Here is a 16,049-nt window from a genome sequence, read left to right as displayed (position 1 = left end):
ATAAACACGGGAAAGGAAAACAAATGTGTTATTTTCTTCAGTCCACTTCAGAAACAGATAAGGTTTGTTTCCTTCAAACGAGGCAATTTCTCCAGTTTATGTCAGTACAATCACATTTTCTGTCTCCCCAGGGATCTTCCATTATCGCCACAATATGAGGCTGGGCTTGCTGAGGAGGGATTCTGTTAGTCACAATTATACCTGGCTTCAAAAACAGCAAATAAAAGCAGGTAGATTATTTTATAATTCTCATTATGTCTTTGTCATTTTGAAGCTCATGACTGAATTGATTCTCCTGAGACCACGACAGGAAGGGGAGTATGAATTGACTTTACTTGGGGGAAGCATGTGACCCATCTTACTCATAGTTACCATTAACTACACACATCAGCATCCAGGGATCAGTCGGGGGTTTCGGGGCCTTGCTAAGGGGGTCCGCCGTGGTCGAGATGAGGGCGGGGCCTCATTCATCTTTTGTCGGGAGCGTGCACATCTCGTCATGCTCACTCACCTTCAGCTTGTGTTCGTGCTCTTTGTTCACTTGAGAGAGCAGCTGGGCTTTACGCCGGTTCAAGGCATCAATGAGGGCGTCGCACTGCGCCACCAAACACGCCTCAAACTCCACTCCGTTCTCCTGCGGAGACCAAAAGAAATCACAGAAACAGTCAAGAAGATAAGATACTGAACAATGGGCTAGATTTTTACTCAACGCCACTGTGGTCATTCCTTCTGGCTTGTCAAACCATTGTTCATCACTAATGCTACTGATCCATTCATTTACCTTACAAATATAAGAAAAAAAGCATGAATATAATGAAAATTAATGACATCACATTTGATTACATACACTCTGCACATCATTTAACTTTAGCATATAAAATGTAAAGAAGGAAAAACTGATAACTGCACAGGAGACCCAATGTGTCCATGAAGTCATATCCATGCGGCTTTTTTGCAAATAAAACATCAGCTTGTGCCGCAATAATTGTAATAATTTCTTCTAAATATCGTTTTAATGAGCCATTGCTGCTCTGCATCAGACAGGTTATTCTATTTTTTTTCATATTTTAACTGACATATGATGATTATGGAAGGTATGGCCACGAATAAAATAAAATAAGCTGCAAAGTTAAGCTTGTGTATATTTGTGTTTGCAAGCGAACAAATCAGAATGAGCTTTCGTTTGGTTGCTAATTTCTCTTCAGTTCCTCAGGGATTGATCAGAGACAGCAGCTTATTGCCACTATAATGTTTGGTCGGAAACAGAGTACAGCACGTTTGTTGCACCTGACAATTTACTCAAATAGATCTTATTTAAAGATCATTTTGGGCTTTTGATTTTAATGAGTTTTACATTTTCCATCAGATTTTTAATGCCTATCAATAATGCATATCAATGATATTTATTGATTATTTCAATAAGTATTTCAATAGGAGACCTACAGAGAGTTGAGGACGCCCTCACATGACATGAACATCAATGAAAGAATTTATAGAGCAGTTAAATGAGGGAAAGAGTTTCCTCCATTTCTCATCTGATGAGGATAAAATCATCAAGAATCTTGTGTCCGTAACAGCATTTTTCAGCCATCTCAGACTTTCACTGTTTAACCGACCACCCTGTCTACGCACTTTTTAGGGTCTCAGTGTGTGCCGATGATCAAAGCGGGCATTTAATCCCACCGTCCTCCTAATCACCCTCTTAAGATGACCGCAGCTTTGTCTGCACGTGAGCGTCTAAATTTAGTAACGCCCAGTTTGTTAGACGTCACTCTGAAACAACAACATACTCTGTGTTTTTCCACTAAACTTTGCTTCACGTATCCCTGCAACACGCACTGTTTAGATAACAAAATAATCCCTGAGATAAAGTCGGCAGAGCATTTTAAGTGGTTAATGTGCCCTCGTGAGAAACAAAACCAGCCATGAGTGAGGAGAAGTACCTGGATGTGCTGCACCATGTTTCTGAGCTGAACCAGGAACTCCTTGGCCTCGGTGGCTCGGTCTGACAGCCCGTTTAACGCCTGGGACAGCTGACCCTGTGGAGCGAGGAAGGAGTTTTAGAGGTTGATGCACTATGACATAATTTGCCCTGAAAACAACAACCATGAATTATCAGTGGGACATATTTTGTATTCGGCAAAGGCTCCATATTCCCTCTGTGTGTGGGTTTTCTCTGGATGCTCCAGTTTCTTCCCACAGTCCAAAAACATGTGTTTCAGGTCAATTCAGTGACTCAAATTGTTCTGTAGGTGTGAATTATAACGTGTGCGACTCTCTTTCTATGATTGACCTGGCTGGGCTGTACTCCGCCTTCACCCACAGTCCACTGGGATCAGCTCCAGCACCCCGCCGGGCTCAGTTGAATGAAGCCATACAGTAAAGAAGGAGGGATGGATGCTGTTCATTCTTTATGTAAATCCTTATCATATGTTTGTACCTTCAGCATGTCTTACTGCAATATGCAGCTTACACTCGATGTGCAAGTTATTGGAAAATAGTACTTTATAACAGTTTCTAGTTAGTTCTTTAATAAGTAGTGGTGTTACTTCACTAGCTGTGATCTGTTAGCGCAGTGTGGTTCAGTCGGATTCACTCCTTCAGTTGAGTGAAGTTACATTTATCATTATCAAAGTCTGACATTTTCAACTGCTTCACTGAGGGATGCCACAACATCTATTCTTGAAAGAGACGGACTAATGATTGAATGATAATGAAAGGAAACAACAAAACAGATGAGATACACCTACAGCATGCAGGCAGTTGTTAATAATTATTAGCTATTGTTCCGTTAGGACCATGATATATTGCTTTGCAGGTATAAATGGAGGGAAAATAGCTTTGGCCAGTGCTACAGCTAACAGCAGGGAATAGTATGTATGTAAAAAGTAACAAACTCACAAAGACGTCAGTAATTCTAGTACGTTTTATAGTTACTAAGGCCAGAAAGTCAGGTGAGTAGAAAACATGCATGAAAGGTCAAGCTGCAACATGGATGAGCTCAAGGACCCTTGGTCAAACCATCTTTAAACACTGCGTTCAAAGAGATGAAGAGAGTAAAGACAAAAAGATTTTTCATTGACAGTGGACAAAAGATGATGGAGATGGAGCTGCTGGGCAGGAGGAGAAGAGGGACACCTCGGGGTAGAATGTGGAGGAGGCAGATGATCCACAGCTTTAAGGTGGAATAGATGGAGTGCATCACTGCATAACTACACAAGCTGTTTCCAACATGGAGGCTTTGGCATATATGGCATGACAAACTCGGCATAATTATCTGAATATGTTTCACGATTACACATCAGATTTTTTGTCACGACCAAATACATGAACTCACAGTATGGCACAGCATGCTTATTCATAGAATTTATTTAAAAAACAACAACAACAAAAATTTTTTTTAATCTGTTCCTGTTTTGGAGGATCTTGTTATCGAGCCATTGTTGCTTGGAACAAAAACCTAACATTTAATTTGATCAAAGATACTAAATTATAACAATTTGATGCTTTCAATGGTGTAATGTATTTGGCAGAAGCTCATTGAGTTGTTTTTTTTTATTATTTTTATAAACACTGTGATAAAGAATTCTGAACAAAAGCTAAAAGAAAACAACTTTTGGATTCAGCCTTGTGTTTTTATCAGTAGCTTCAAGGACGCAAACATGTTTGACTCCAAATCCCTTCATGTTTTTCCTTGACATTGAATGTGACAGTTGATATTTCCCATCCAAACATCCTGTTTTATAGAGAAACCAAAGGCTCAAAACGGCTTCATGCGACCTTTAACACTGACAGGAAAGACACATGGAAGCAGCCCAGCGTGACTTATTTGGGATTCCAGCTCTGTGGAGTTCAACATGTGCTCCGTGTCTGCCACATTCACTGAGTGCACACATTATTCTGGGAGAAAAACCTCTCAACTCTTTGAGCTTTTTTCCAAGCTCAAATGTGGCAAACTTATAAACAAAGCTGCTTCTCTCTGCAGCTGAGAATCTGACATTTTACAGAGATTTCTCCCTCATTCTCACAGTGAAATGTCACCCCCCAGCTAAAAATGAGATGATTTGTGTATATTCGTGCATAAAGACTTAAATTCTTGCACTGTCACTGTCATCACTGGATTTTATCCTGTGGGCGCGAGGAGATGAGGGCAACACGTATGATGGGAAATGCCGTTGCTGTGGATGTGTGCAATGACACAGAAGCGACTCCCTGTTGGGATAGACGAGCGGTTCATGTATGTGCAGTGAAGCTGCGTGAACAAGGTGGTGACACAGCCAGAGGACGTGGCCTGACCCTGTGGGAAAGCCGCTCGGTTGAACGAACAACCGTCAAGTTTTGGGGGCGTATTGTCTTCTGGGAGTAAACAGGGGGCATCGGGCGTCATCTAACAGACAAAAGGAAAAAAAAAAAAAAAACCTTCAACTCCGGAAGAGAGCAATAAAACCAGCAAATAGCTGATACAGTGGAAAAAGGCTGTGAAGGCAGCCCATCACAGGCAGCGTGCTCCTCTGTGGGCAGCTCAGCTTCTGGAATCTGACGTCCGCTGGTCGGATGGGAACCGGCCTGCAGGGGCCGACAGCCGACCTCTGACCTCGGCGTTTGGGAAACCGTGACAGCTGCCGCCAGCGCGAGCCGACAGCACAGGAGGGACTGCATGAGCCGGCAACAGCTGAGCAAAGATCCAAATGTAAACTTTCCAGGGCTGCGTTGGACTTCAAGAGCTTCCTCTGTCAACTGGAGAGTCGAATTTCAAAAGAATGAGAAAACTCGTGGAATGTGAGAACGTGAGAACTAAATCTGGATAGATGGATGGATTTCCAATGAGTCCAAATTCCACACTTCTTCCTGTCTTTCCCCCAATCTTTAATGGTATATTTATGGTAATCAGACAATAGATAACGAGCACAACTAAACAACAAACACTTGTTGGCTTGTGGTGCAGGGGAGCAATTCTTCTCGGTGTCTGAAATCAATCAGCTCCACTCTGTCGGGGTCATTAAGCTGCCTCCCTCACTTTAACATCCCGTCAATCACACACAACCCATCCAAGACATTCACTCACACTCGGGTGGTTTCATTACAGATCGGGGAGGTCGCTCACACCTGCCCTTTCCACCGCTCAGAATCGGCGTTATCTCTCATTTTCTGAGATGTACGAGCGGCGTCGAGGGAGCCCCGTTCCTCCCCTCCTCGCCGGGTTTACAGTCAGCGTGCGTTCGGTGACCGAGTAGATGAGATGAAAAGCACTTGATTGTCTGGAGGCGTTTTTCCGCCACGTCTGTTCGAGAGCCTGCAAAGCCCTGTCCTCAGAACCAGGTCAAAACATGCCACGAAGGCCGAGGGTGTTTTATCTCCGCAGAGCTCACGGCTACGACCTGCTCCGTGACAAAGATGGTGCCAAGGCCGGCAGGCGAGATGGACCGTTGACTAGGACGATTAAAAAAAAAAAAAAATCAAGACAACACTGAGACTTTCCAAGTTTGGAGATTGAAGTTCAAACACATACTCCTGCGCATGCTTTAGCTAAGCATTCATGTTAGCAGTTGGTTCACTTCAGCCTGAGTTTTCCTTTGTTTGTAGTGTCTAATTACCCGCGCGTCTGATCTTCAGTCTATTTTCCTATCCGTTGGGTGTCCTCCACTGTTGGGCCCCTCCAAATATTTATTGATATATTGTGTTGCTACTTGTTAGTAAGTCCGAATAAACGTGTCCATAAAAACGTCCATGTCATAACCTGGGATCTTGGTTCAAGCACAGGTTTATACTGATCACAAATCTAATTTGTGCCAGAAACATTTCAGCTCATACTTGATGAGAATCCTCTTCAGGGTACGCTCGCTTCCTTGTTACAAACAACACCCACTGGCCCATTTTCCTCATCATTTTGCTTCTCTTGAGAATTAGTGTGGAACAATCTTCTTTCTCCTCATTAAGTAACTTTAGTTTAAGCAAAAAAAAACAAAAAAAACTTGTTTCTGCTTGAGCTGGGTTGTAGCCAGGATGCAACAAAATCCGACAAACACATCAGAGATTGAACCTACATTTCTGTGCCAGATAGACAGCATCTTAGTCAGTGTTGAAGTTGGATACCTTAATGAAACAGTAACAAGAGTTTGTAAAATGAAGCCATTTTGAGCAATATCATGTTTCCTCCCAGCTCCCGAATCACTTCATCCAACAGGGCAAAAATACAAATACACATTCACTCTGGTGGGCAAGTCTAGAGTCACTAAATCACCTTTAACGGTTCGGCTTTCCTTTCATGTGAAATGCTGTTTGAAGTTGATCTTCTTCTTAATATTACCGCCCATCCGTCTATCTTCTATGTATACCATATATACATATATACATATGTATATACCTATACATATGTATATATTTCCAGTTGGGAATCTCAAGCTCACTTGAGCTACCAGCTAACTATGGGCAAAGGCATGCACAGGGAGACGTGTCGTCCACTATTATCACCAATATCACTATTATTATTACCGAGTTGTACGTTGAAAGTAAGAAACACATTCAGATTCCCTTTTTTTTGGTCAACTTTAGTTTATGGAAGGAAAAAAAATGCACCCCTACTCTACACTCTAAACATGATGACGAATTCACCGTTGCTAAAATGATTGATGAAAACACTTGAGCGATAAATTATCGTGCAGGATATTTACATCCTATCGTACATCACATTTCCATTTTCATTTCTTGCAAACGGGAGAGCTTTCACCATCGTACTATGATTCATGCTCTTGGAACAGCAGCTCTGGTTTATACTGGATCTTCACAGAGAAGAGAGCTTTTCTATTTTTCTCTCTCCTAAGTTTCAGCTCAACAATCCTCCATTTACATGAATGCAACACGGCCTCCGGGGATAAAGTACCTCTTGTTTGAGGACAGTGGAAATATAAAAGCATCAAGTGAGATTAGGGTGAAGATGAGCACGCAGGAATGTTTGGGATGAGCTTGTTGTGGTAGCATTGGGGTCTTAGGATGTCCTTGCTATTTGGGAGCACTAATCATCTCCGTAATTGAGCCAAGTGGGAACACGTGCAAGGCATGAATAATTCACCGGCAGCTCCGGGGCCATTCTGCGCGTTACATTTGCTCTCTGCGGCCGAGTGAACTACCCAATCTGTCACAGGGAAGCGCGAATGTCACAAAAGCGTCAGAGCCAATTTGGCGTAAAGCCGCAGCGAGGAAGTGGGAAGTGCAAGGACAGGAGGAGGCAGGTATAATGTCACTGCTAAGCTTTTAAAGCCACGCACACAGAAACGTAAAGCACCTCTCTTCCAGCTAATTAAAATATAAAAAAACACACACATCCATGAAATGTTCCATCACTTCCACCACAGAGATAGCTTTTAAGCTCCTGTAACCTACTTGCAAAAAGCAGCATTACCTCGTACAGAAAGTTTAAAGTGGCCTGCTCCTCCTCTGCGCTCCAGGGTTAAGCACCGTCTCCCTGTCCTTTAAACTGTCGCTTTAGGCTCACTTAATCCTGTGTGCACCAAGACACTGTAAACAGATGTAAGTTGACGGTAAGGTCAAGTTGTGGTTGAAGAAAACAACAAACAAACAAAAATAAAATCCTCTCAGCCCTCGAATGAAAAAAAAAGTGAAAATTAATGTAATTTTCCACAGCTTGATTGCTGATTGAGCGTCTCCCTACAGAATCAGCAACCAGAGACTCGAAACATGAAAGGTTGCGGCTGTTTACAAGAGATGCTCCAATCCTCAGAGAGCGTAGTTTGAAATATTAAACAGACGACACGATGATATCTACTCTCTCAGGATCCTTTCTGTTGTTAAAAAATTAAGCCCTTACATGTTGGGAGAGTTAAGACTTGGCCACATTGCATTTCTCCGGCGTGTTCAACAAGCTCCCACGTGAAACCGTCGCTCACGAGCACAACCTAAATGGACGGTGCATTATTCATTGCATATATCTGCTGCCATCAATAATGCACGAGGACTCGTTAACTATCCACACTGTGAGAACTACGACGCTCCGGTAATGGTGATATTAATGAGGGGTTATGTCTGCTGCCACAGAGGAAAGGAGTCCATATTTGACGGGCACCTGGGACATCGCAGCAGCAAATGAGGCAGAAGTGATCTATTCCTATCAGCGATGCAGTCGTCTGCTGTGGATCATCAAGACGCTTTCTTACTGGCCTAATTTAACTTGACCAAATAAAGCGCTTCGGGACTGCAGGAACTTTTGTATTGCACTTACAAACCGCTACTTGCAGAGAAAATGAAACTCTTCTACTTCTATTACAACTCCTCACTATTTCCCAAATAGGGTATTAGTCGTCTAATTTACTGAGATCCTGCATAAAGAGTGCAGGACTGCATGTTCAGGCAAACTGATTTCACTTGCCTTTTGCAGGCTTGTGCAGAAAATAAATCTCAATTTGGTCAAAACAAAAAGTAAAAGAAAATGCACTACGGGAGATGCCCTGTTAGAAAGTCAACGCTGTTCAAAAAAGAAAGCAGCAGAATGGATTCAGAGGCGATTAAATGATTGGATGCCCAGAGAATGGGAGGAAGTAAAGCCAAAAATGTCATAATAGAGTCCACAAATAAAGTTTTTGGATGGCCAGCTGGGGAAACGACTCCCGGCTGAGCTGATCAGTGCCTTCTTTTCAAATATTTTAAAAACAAACACAATCATACAAGTTTTCAGATCACCTTATGATCTGAAAACCTTATCACCTTGTACATTGGATGTATGTATTCATTAACATAAAATCATAAGTATTTTGTGTGTTCTGGAACAGATGCCTGATATTTCATATTCATGAGGCACCGAAGTGTGTCTTTTCTTAATATTTCCCTCTATGAGACACAGTCCTCTGTGTATATAAGTGTTCTTCTGTGTGCATGCAATATCTAAAGAGGTTATAATATACAATATATTATACAAGTTTGCACCCTTTTTACCTTCAGTAGATCAGGCCATAAGTGGAACGTTTACCAATTTAATTGCAGAAATTTTGATAAATCTGCATTACAGTGTTCGGGACAATGACGATAAAGAGAAATATGCAATGATAATGATAAGCAACACATCAACCTGCCCATGTTTCACATTCAGCCATCTTACAAACACAACTGGTGTCCTTTTTTAATGTAGCTTGACAGTGTGAGAGCAGCCAGATGTAACCAAGCATCATAAATTATGCTGTTTCAAACACTTGAAGAAGAAGAGAAAAACTTTTTTTTTCTGTTCCCAGTTGGGCAGTGAAGGAGAAGCTGGCATAGTTGATTTTAAGGCATTTATCTCTTTCCAGTCCCATGCCTTGAGCACGCTAAAATATTCAGCCAGCCTGTGTTTCCACCAGGAGAAGTTATACAAAAATATGTCAAAACAGAAATACTGTTAGTGCTCGAGCCGATGCCAGTGTCTTCTGTGTGCAGCCAAATCAGAGATTAAATATTCTCCGTTTCACTTCAGCTCTTCGTTCATTTCGGGTCATTCAGTCGCCCTCGTTTTCCTGCTCTTTATCTTCGCCTTTCATTAACATTTACACAGCTAATCTCTTTACATGGCAGCTCCGGGGGTAAATATTACTGCCAGTAATGGAGCGGCATCCTCCGAGCCCACACCCACTGTGACAATCCATTCTCCATAGGCCTCAGTCCCGACTTTGACCCCCCCGTCTTACCACATCAGTGAGTCTACAACTGTGGCTTTAGCAACACAGACACTTAAAGCTGAGAGGACATACTTAAAAATGTAGTCTATTGATTTAGCATTAACAGTTACAAAGAAAAAGAATAAAAACATTCAAGACAAGAGAACTCACTTTTTTTTTTTACTTCTAAAATACTTCATAGGTTTCTGAATCTGACTGTCTAAAATGTTGTGTTTTTTTTATACAAAGTGTGAATCATGGTCATATGTTAAGTCAATTTCAAGGTAGCACAGTAATGTAGCGCTCTTGCCTCAAAAGGATTATCATTCCTCGTTCAAAATTTGTTAAAACTCCCTAAAATTGCACATATTGCATGATCCATACCTTAAATACTTGTGTTTTTCCGTAAGCGATTATAAAATTCCATTTCATCCCACATTGTGATGAGTTTTTGACCAGAAAGGTTGACAGACGATATTTAGTGTCACTGTGATTAAATATGGTCTCATTGGTTATTTCTAAATTGTAAATAGGCAAACACAAATCTTAATTTATGTAAATATGTAAGAATGGTCACTTTCAAACAGATGTGTCACACAAGTTATGTCTTCAGTGATCAAAGTTATTTTTGTTGGTTAAGAAGAAACAAGGACGTTAGCAAATATGGTGACTTGGTTAATAGAGTTCATTGAGAATTGGCATATTTTTGGCTGAATTTGATCCAAATATCAACCCGAACATGATTAGGCTGAAACATTTGTCTCCTAAATAAGTGCATAAGTTCTTCTTATCATTAATTAAGTGTATTCATCTTTAGTTAGGCTTCCTGCTGCTTTTTTTGTGAGCCTGTGCAGAGAGTGGAGCAGACACACAGAGACACCGGCGGTGGGAACAAAGAATACAGACTGAGTCAGTCTCATTATCATCAGTGCACAGAGGTTAAGTCAGGAGAGAAGGAGATCCCGCAGCCACTGGCTGACTTTTAAAGGCTTTTCTTCGCTCCGTCTGGGTTCACACAAGGCTGCAGGTAAAAAGAAACGCTCCTGACAGCAGCAGAATCATGATTGAGACCACACTTCTATTATTGCTCTGTCTGTCCTCATTAGCTGGCTTTGTGGGGCATCCTGGGCGGGAGCCTGCAGAGAATCCGTATGAGGAAACACAGTCGGTCTTTGACAAGAGGAATCTTGAAGATCAAATATGTGGTGACATTAAAGTGCATGCGGACTCAAGAAAGGACATAAAAATCCTGCAGTGGTTTGGAGTTTTCCTCCAAATTTCTGAAAGTGGAGGATTCATCATCTCCTGCTCGCTGCTTATTTCTGCTCTACTGCCAAGACGAAGAAACTCATTTTCCACTGCAATCTGCTACTTAGTCGGTGCACTCCCACACATCTTCGCCAACTTCCTCCTGATTAATCAGCTCTGATTGTCACTGAAAACGCTGCGGCGACAGAGCGTGGATCAAATTGTGTTCGGCGTCGTGCCTGACCTCTGGTGACATCCGTGAAGAGCGGAGGACCCCCTCGCTAAGCACAGATTTAACACTGTGACGATAGCTGGGGGTGGGGGGGGGGGGGGGGGGGGGGGGGGTGGGGGGCAACTAAGCGATACATCATGGTTTTTATCATCTGTTGGCAAATTGGAGAAAATAGGCATGAAGAGCACCAGTAATGATCTGAAGCAGCATCCATCAACTGTGCAGAAAAAAAAAGTCGGGGGACACTATAAAGCATCTGGGATGATTCCTCGTGGGGCCCAGTACCTTAGAGACCTCTGCTGCTCTACACAGCATCAAAGGGGATTTGGTTGCCATGGCGGCAGGTGGTTCATGTCTTTCCCCACAAAAAGAGAGAAAAGTAACACAAAGACAAAGAGAGCACAGTTCGTATCCACGGCGCCCAATATGAGCCTCAAAGTAAATCCCAGTCATGAAACAGAAGACGTCTTATGAACTAACAGAAGCATGAAGCACCAACATTTTCCGATCTGAAGTGTCAGCGTTGCAGGTGTGGATACAGCGGCACGTTCCTCGGCGATGATGAAAAATGCAGCAGCCCGATCACAAACAGCCACACATCAAACAACCGGCAGCTTTGATCTGATTAAGCATGACAAGGACATTTTGATGTTCATGTGCATTTTGCATGGCGTCATGTTTATATAGGTGGGAGGAACGTGTATCTCACTACTCCATAGTGTTGCATACTGCTCAAGATTAACATTAAAGCTCATCTAACTGTCATTTTCAGTCACAAAATACCTCATTTAAAAGAGTATCAGCTCCTTGTTTTGATGGTAAAATCTGCATTGAGTAGCTCGTAATGCCTCCATTACTTCAAATATAAACTGAACACAGAAACCGAGCTGCAGTAAGAGTCAATATTGGACTCAATTGCAGTGGCTTTTTGTGAAATTGAGACTCAAAGTTAATGCATATTTTTTTACAGTAATCTCGAAACAATTATAGTAGATGAATTACATAAATGCATTTATCACATAAATGAGGCTTAGAGCTGGAGCCTGTTGCTTTTCTTCTGGCTTTAATGAATGACTCAATGCACCATCTTGTGGTTCAAACTAGTACTGCAAGGCTAAACTAGTTTAAAAAAACTCATCTTTGGAAGGTAAACCAGTAACTTCGAACAATATTGCCTTTATGCTATGAAAATTGATGTTTTAACTGATAAATATGTGTTATATTGATTTACATATTGCCACTTGAAATTCTGATTCGTCAAGAAAATGTCAACCTAACTTGTGGAATTTGTATGAATAAATGTGATCAAAATGTGATTTCTACATGGACATGTTTTTATACGTTAAGTCACCATCTCAAGATTTTTAGACACTTCGACACCTAATTTTTTGTTTGTACTTAAAAATGAACCAACAAGATTCAGATTTCTGATAATCTCATGAGATTTCAAAGAAAATTTAAATCGCTATGATGAAGTCCGCTTTATCTTTATCAACTGTGGCAAACATTGTTCATACAATTCAAGGTTTTCTGTTTTCTAAAAAGATCATCATGACCAGCTATAGTGAACTTCACAAGAAAATTGAGCGTTTTGGATGAATGGATGTAACATATACCAATGTCATATTTCAATTAATGCAAAAGTAATTTCAACTTTGCAAGTCTGAGCAGTAAAGTCACACATTAATATATGTATTATGTATGCAGTATACATTAGTAAGTGCATTTTGCAAACAGGTGACACATGAGAACCTATACACTCTATCTGTAGAGTATAAGAGCTTGTCGTCTTTTTCCCTGACGACCATTGCAAAGAGACGGAAGACCCCCGAAGCTGTGAAATCTGCCATCTTTAACTCTACTCGCTCCGAGCTCTCAGCCATCTGTTACAGCTCGGTGGGCAGCAGCTTCAGTAATAACCAGGTTCCAAGATGAAGGCCAGAAACAAGACCACCGGCGGAATACTGGCACCAATATCTCCCCACGTCATCAAATGGTTTTCTAAAAATAGTCATATTTTTTTCCCAATTTTAGATGCAAGAAAGATAAAACAGGAAAAAATAAATAAACAGCAAGTTTTCAAGCGATGGAAATGTGAGTGAAACGTTTAAACCCCACCCCCCCCAATGACTTTTCCATCAATTTCACAGTTGCCCCCTCACATCAGAGGTGACACAGAATCTTGCAATGATATCGAAGAGATGATTGGACTGTTTTGAAGATCTAGAAAACCAGTTATGAAGTTGTGAATGAAGAAGATAGCTTGTCTCCACAAAGATAACAGTGTGTTTGTGTTTGAGTGTGTGCACAAAAGGTCAATGCATCCACTTTTTTTGTTGATATGTTGTTCGAGCCAGGAGAGACCAGCATTTTGCATCATTTTCCAAGTGTATCTGCGAGTACCCAAGGCCTAAATGTGGCTCAACATCCTCCCTCTTCACTGAGAGCTGGAGTGTGGAGGTGAGGGCTGTTGCTGCAGAGGCGTAGCAACACTCAGCTCTGCCTCAAAAGGCACGGTGCTTCCCTGCCCACAACAACTCTGCTTCAAAAATAGCAATCTAAAGTCTTGCATCTGTTTCTCTCCTGTCTTTTATGAAAGCATGCCTCCAACATTAGCCATGGCTCATGATCTCCAGGGCGCCTGAGAGCTGTCAAAGCACCGGAGGGAGAGGAGCATATATGGAGTGGAGGAATTCAATGCATGGGAGCTCGGGAGACAAATGTTCAAGAGCCTGTGTAACTTGAGGCTGTCATTTACGGAATACTTGCAGATGTGACTGAAGCAGTTTTTTTTTTTTATATAGGCCTGCTGCTGGCTGTCCAGTCGTGAACTGAATATCAAATAGATCTGACTCCTGACAGGCTGGAACACCAAAAACAGGGAAGCCCCCCCCCCAACCCCGAAAATACTGAGATGTTTTATCCTCCACACACCGAAACATCTAAGGTGTGCCAGGGATATAAATTCACCCACTAACTAACTATACATTGTCAGACGTTCAATTAAATCCAAAGTGACAGGATGAACATTCCCACAGCTTTGTATGCATGCTGGGTGCTAAGCAGAACTGACAAGAGGGGGGGGATTTTTTTTTTTTTTTTTTTCAAGCCATACTTGTTGCTCAGCGCAGAGGAAGACGAGTCATTGTAAGGAGCCTGAAACCTACAGATCATAAAACGCGCAGCTGAAACAATCTTTGCGCGGCTTTTTACGCACGTACCTTATGTAATTTCCACATCGCCCCCAAAGCTTTGACCTCGTGCGTGCCGTGTTTTCCTTCCTCCAAACACTGGTAGCACACAGGTGTTTTACACTGTACACAATACATGCTGAGATTCTCCAGCTCGTGCTCCGTGCATGTGGAGATCTTGCGGGGACTGGTGCGGCGACTTATCCGGCCCTGCGCGGGCGGCACCAGGCGATGCTTGGCGAGCGGACCGCGGGGCGGGTGACAGCGCAGGCGGCACGGGTCGCAGTAGAACACGTCGCACTGCTCGCACATCACGGTGGCCTCCTTCGGACTCTTCTCGCACAGCTGACACTTGAGCGCGGCCGCTTTACTCTGCTGGTACCGATCCACGACCCCTTCCAGCACCCGGTTCTTGGGGAACCCGCGTAGACCCCGCTCGTCCAGGATGAGACTGCGGTGACACTGCGGGCAGGTGATGCACGAGTTACGCGGGATCGGCGGTAAGGAGCCCGGCTGTGGGAGGAGATGCTGCTGCGGCTGGGGCTGAGGGACAGTCGGGGGGAAAACCCGGACCCCGTTTGGTGATTTTTGGCAAGGGGTGGTCGGGGCACTGACGAAGCCCCCGTATGAACCGTAGCCACTGTCCGCCTCACTGTACAAACTCATTTTATCCAAATCCAAGTAATCATAATCTGAGACCCCGGACCCGGAGGCTCTGCTGCTCTGTGGAGACTCGGCATCGGGGGTCTGCACGAGAATGTTCCGGGCGCAAGCCAGGCAAATGTTGTGGGAGCAGGGCAGGATGATGGGCTCCCGGTAGAACGAGCCGCAGACGGGGCATTTTAACTCTTCGTCCATTTCATCCATGACTTCTCCGGTGATGGTGGGAGATTCCTATGCGGTGTGCGAATGGGAGCAGGGGAAGTCAGAGCACAGCCTTGCCTCTCTGTCCGTGCGTAAAGCTCCGGCGGCGTCCTGCTGCCGTGAGTGACTGCAAGCGCAACCTTGACCAGAGGAAAGGCATCGGCACCGAGGTGGCTCACAGACTCTCCTCACCAATAAGGGAGCGGCATCAGCTCACACTGGGCCACTATTGGCCAATCAGTGGATTCTCAGTCGCCATTGGACAAATCCACTGTCAGTGTGAATGTCCGCTAATGAGCTTTAACGGATAGATGCGCTGCAGATACACGAGTCGGTGGACATCCCTGAGCATCAAGGCTAATTCCGTTTGTTCAGGGGATTAGGAAGAAGACTATAGTAAACAATACAACACCAAACGAATTAAAACCTAGATAGTGCATGCATACCATTGCACGAGCCCATTGCTCACTAAAGTGTGTCTATAAGGAGCCCAAAACCAAATAATGAAGGCTGTATATTGTTCAGGAAATACTCTCTTAATCGGATTAGTCTGGAGGTGGAATGAGCATTAAGAGTATTTAATGATAAGTTTAAGTGCCACATTGTAAATATTTAAGTATAACTCTGCATCATCATCACAACATCAAAATAATGATGCATGTGTGGTGCTGGACTGGTATATTATTGCAGAAAGAAAAAAAGCCTCTCAATATCAGAGTGTATTTTATATGTATATATTCTATATCAGAATACTATTTTTTAAATAATTTATGAAATAAATCAAAGAGAAATCGCACTTAGATAGGTCTTGTTGATGAATGGATGAATACCTTGGCCATTTTATATATAACGATTACTCATGAAAGAAGAATA

General features: G+C 42.8%; 1 protein-coding gene across 8 annotated transcripts in view; it reads right to left on the bottom strand.

The window, feature by feature from the left end:
* Positions 1–15,179, bottom strand: part of trim9 (tripartite motif containing 9) — a gene marked incomplete at its 5' end in the record, with an annotated part of 36,416 nt that extends 21,237 nt beyond the window's left edge. For 5 of the 8 annotated variants that reach the window (XM_080513266.1, XM_080513267.1, XM_080513269.1 and 2 more), the window contains 3 exons: positions 512–634; positions 1,944–2,039; positions 14,343–15,179. In XM_080513266.1, the coding sequence (XP_080369392.1) occupies positions 512–634; positions 1,944–2,039; positions 14,343–15,179 (1,056 nt within the window). The remainder of the gene's footprint in view (positions 1–511; positions 635–1,943; positions 2,040–14,342) is intronic. The other 3 variants (XM_080513270.1, XM_080513273.1, XM_080513268.1) reach the window with 2 other exon arrangements.
* Positions 15,180–16,049: the final 870 nt, after the last annotated feature.

This window comes from Blennius ocellaris (assembly GCF_963422515.1).
Source record: "Blennius ocellaris genome assembly, chromosome: 17".
NCBI lineage: Eukaryota > Metazoa > Chordata > Actinopteri > Blenniiformes > Blenniidae > Blennius > Blennius ocellaris.
This window is presented reverse-complemented; position numbering and strand designations above follow the sequence as displayed.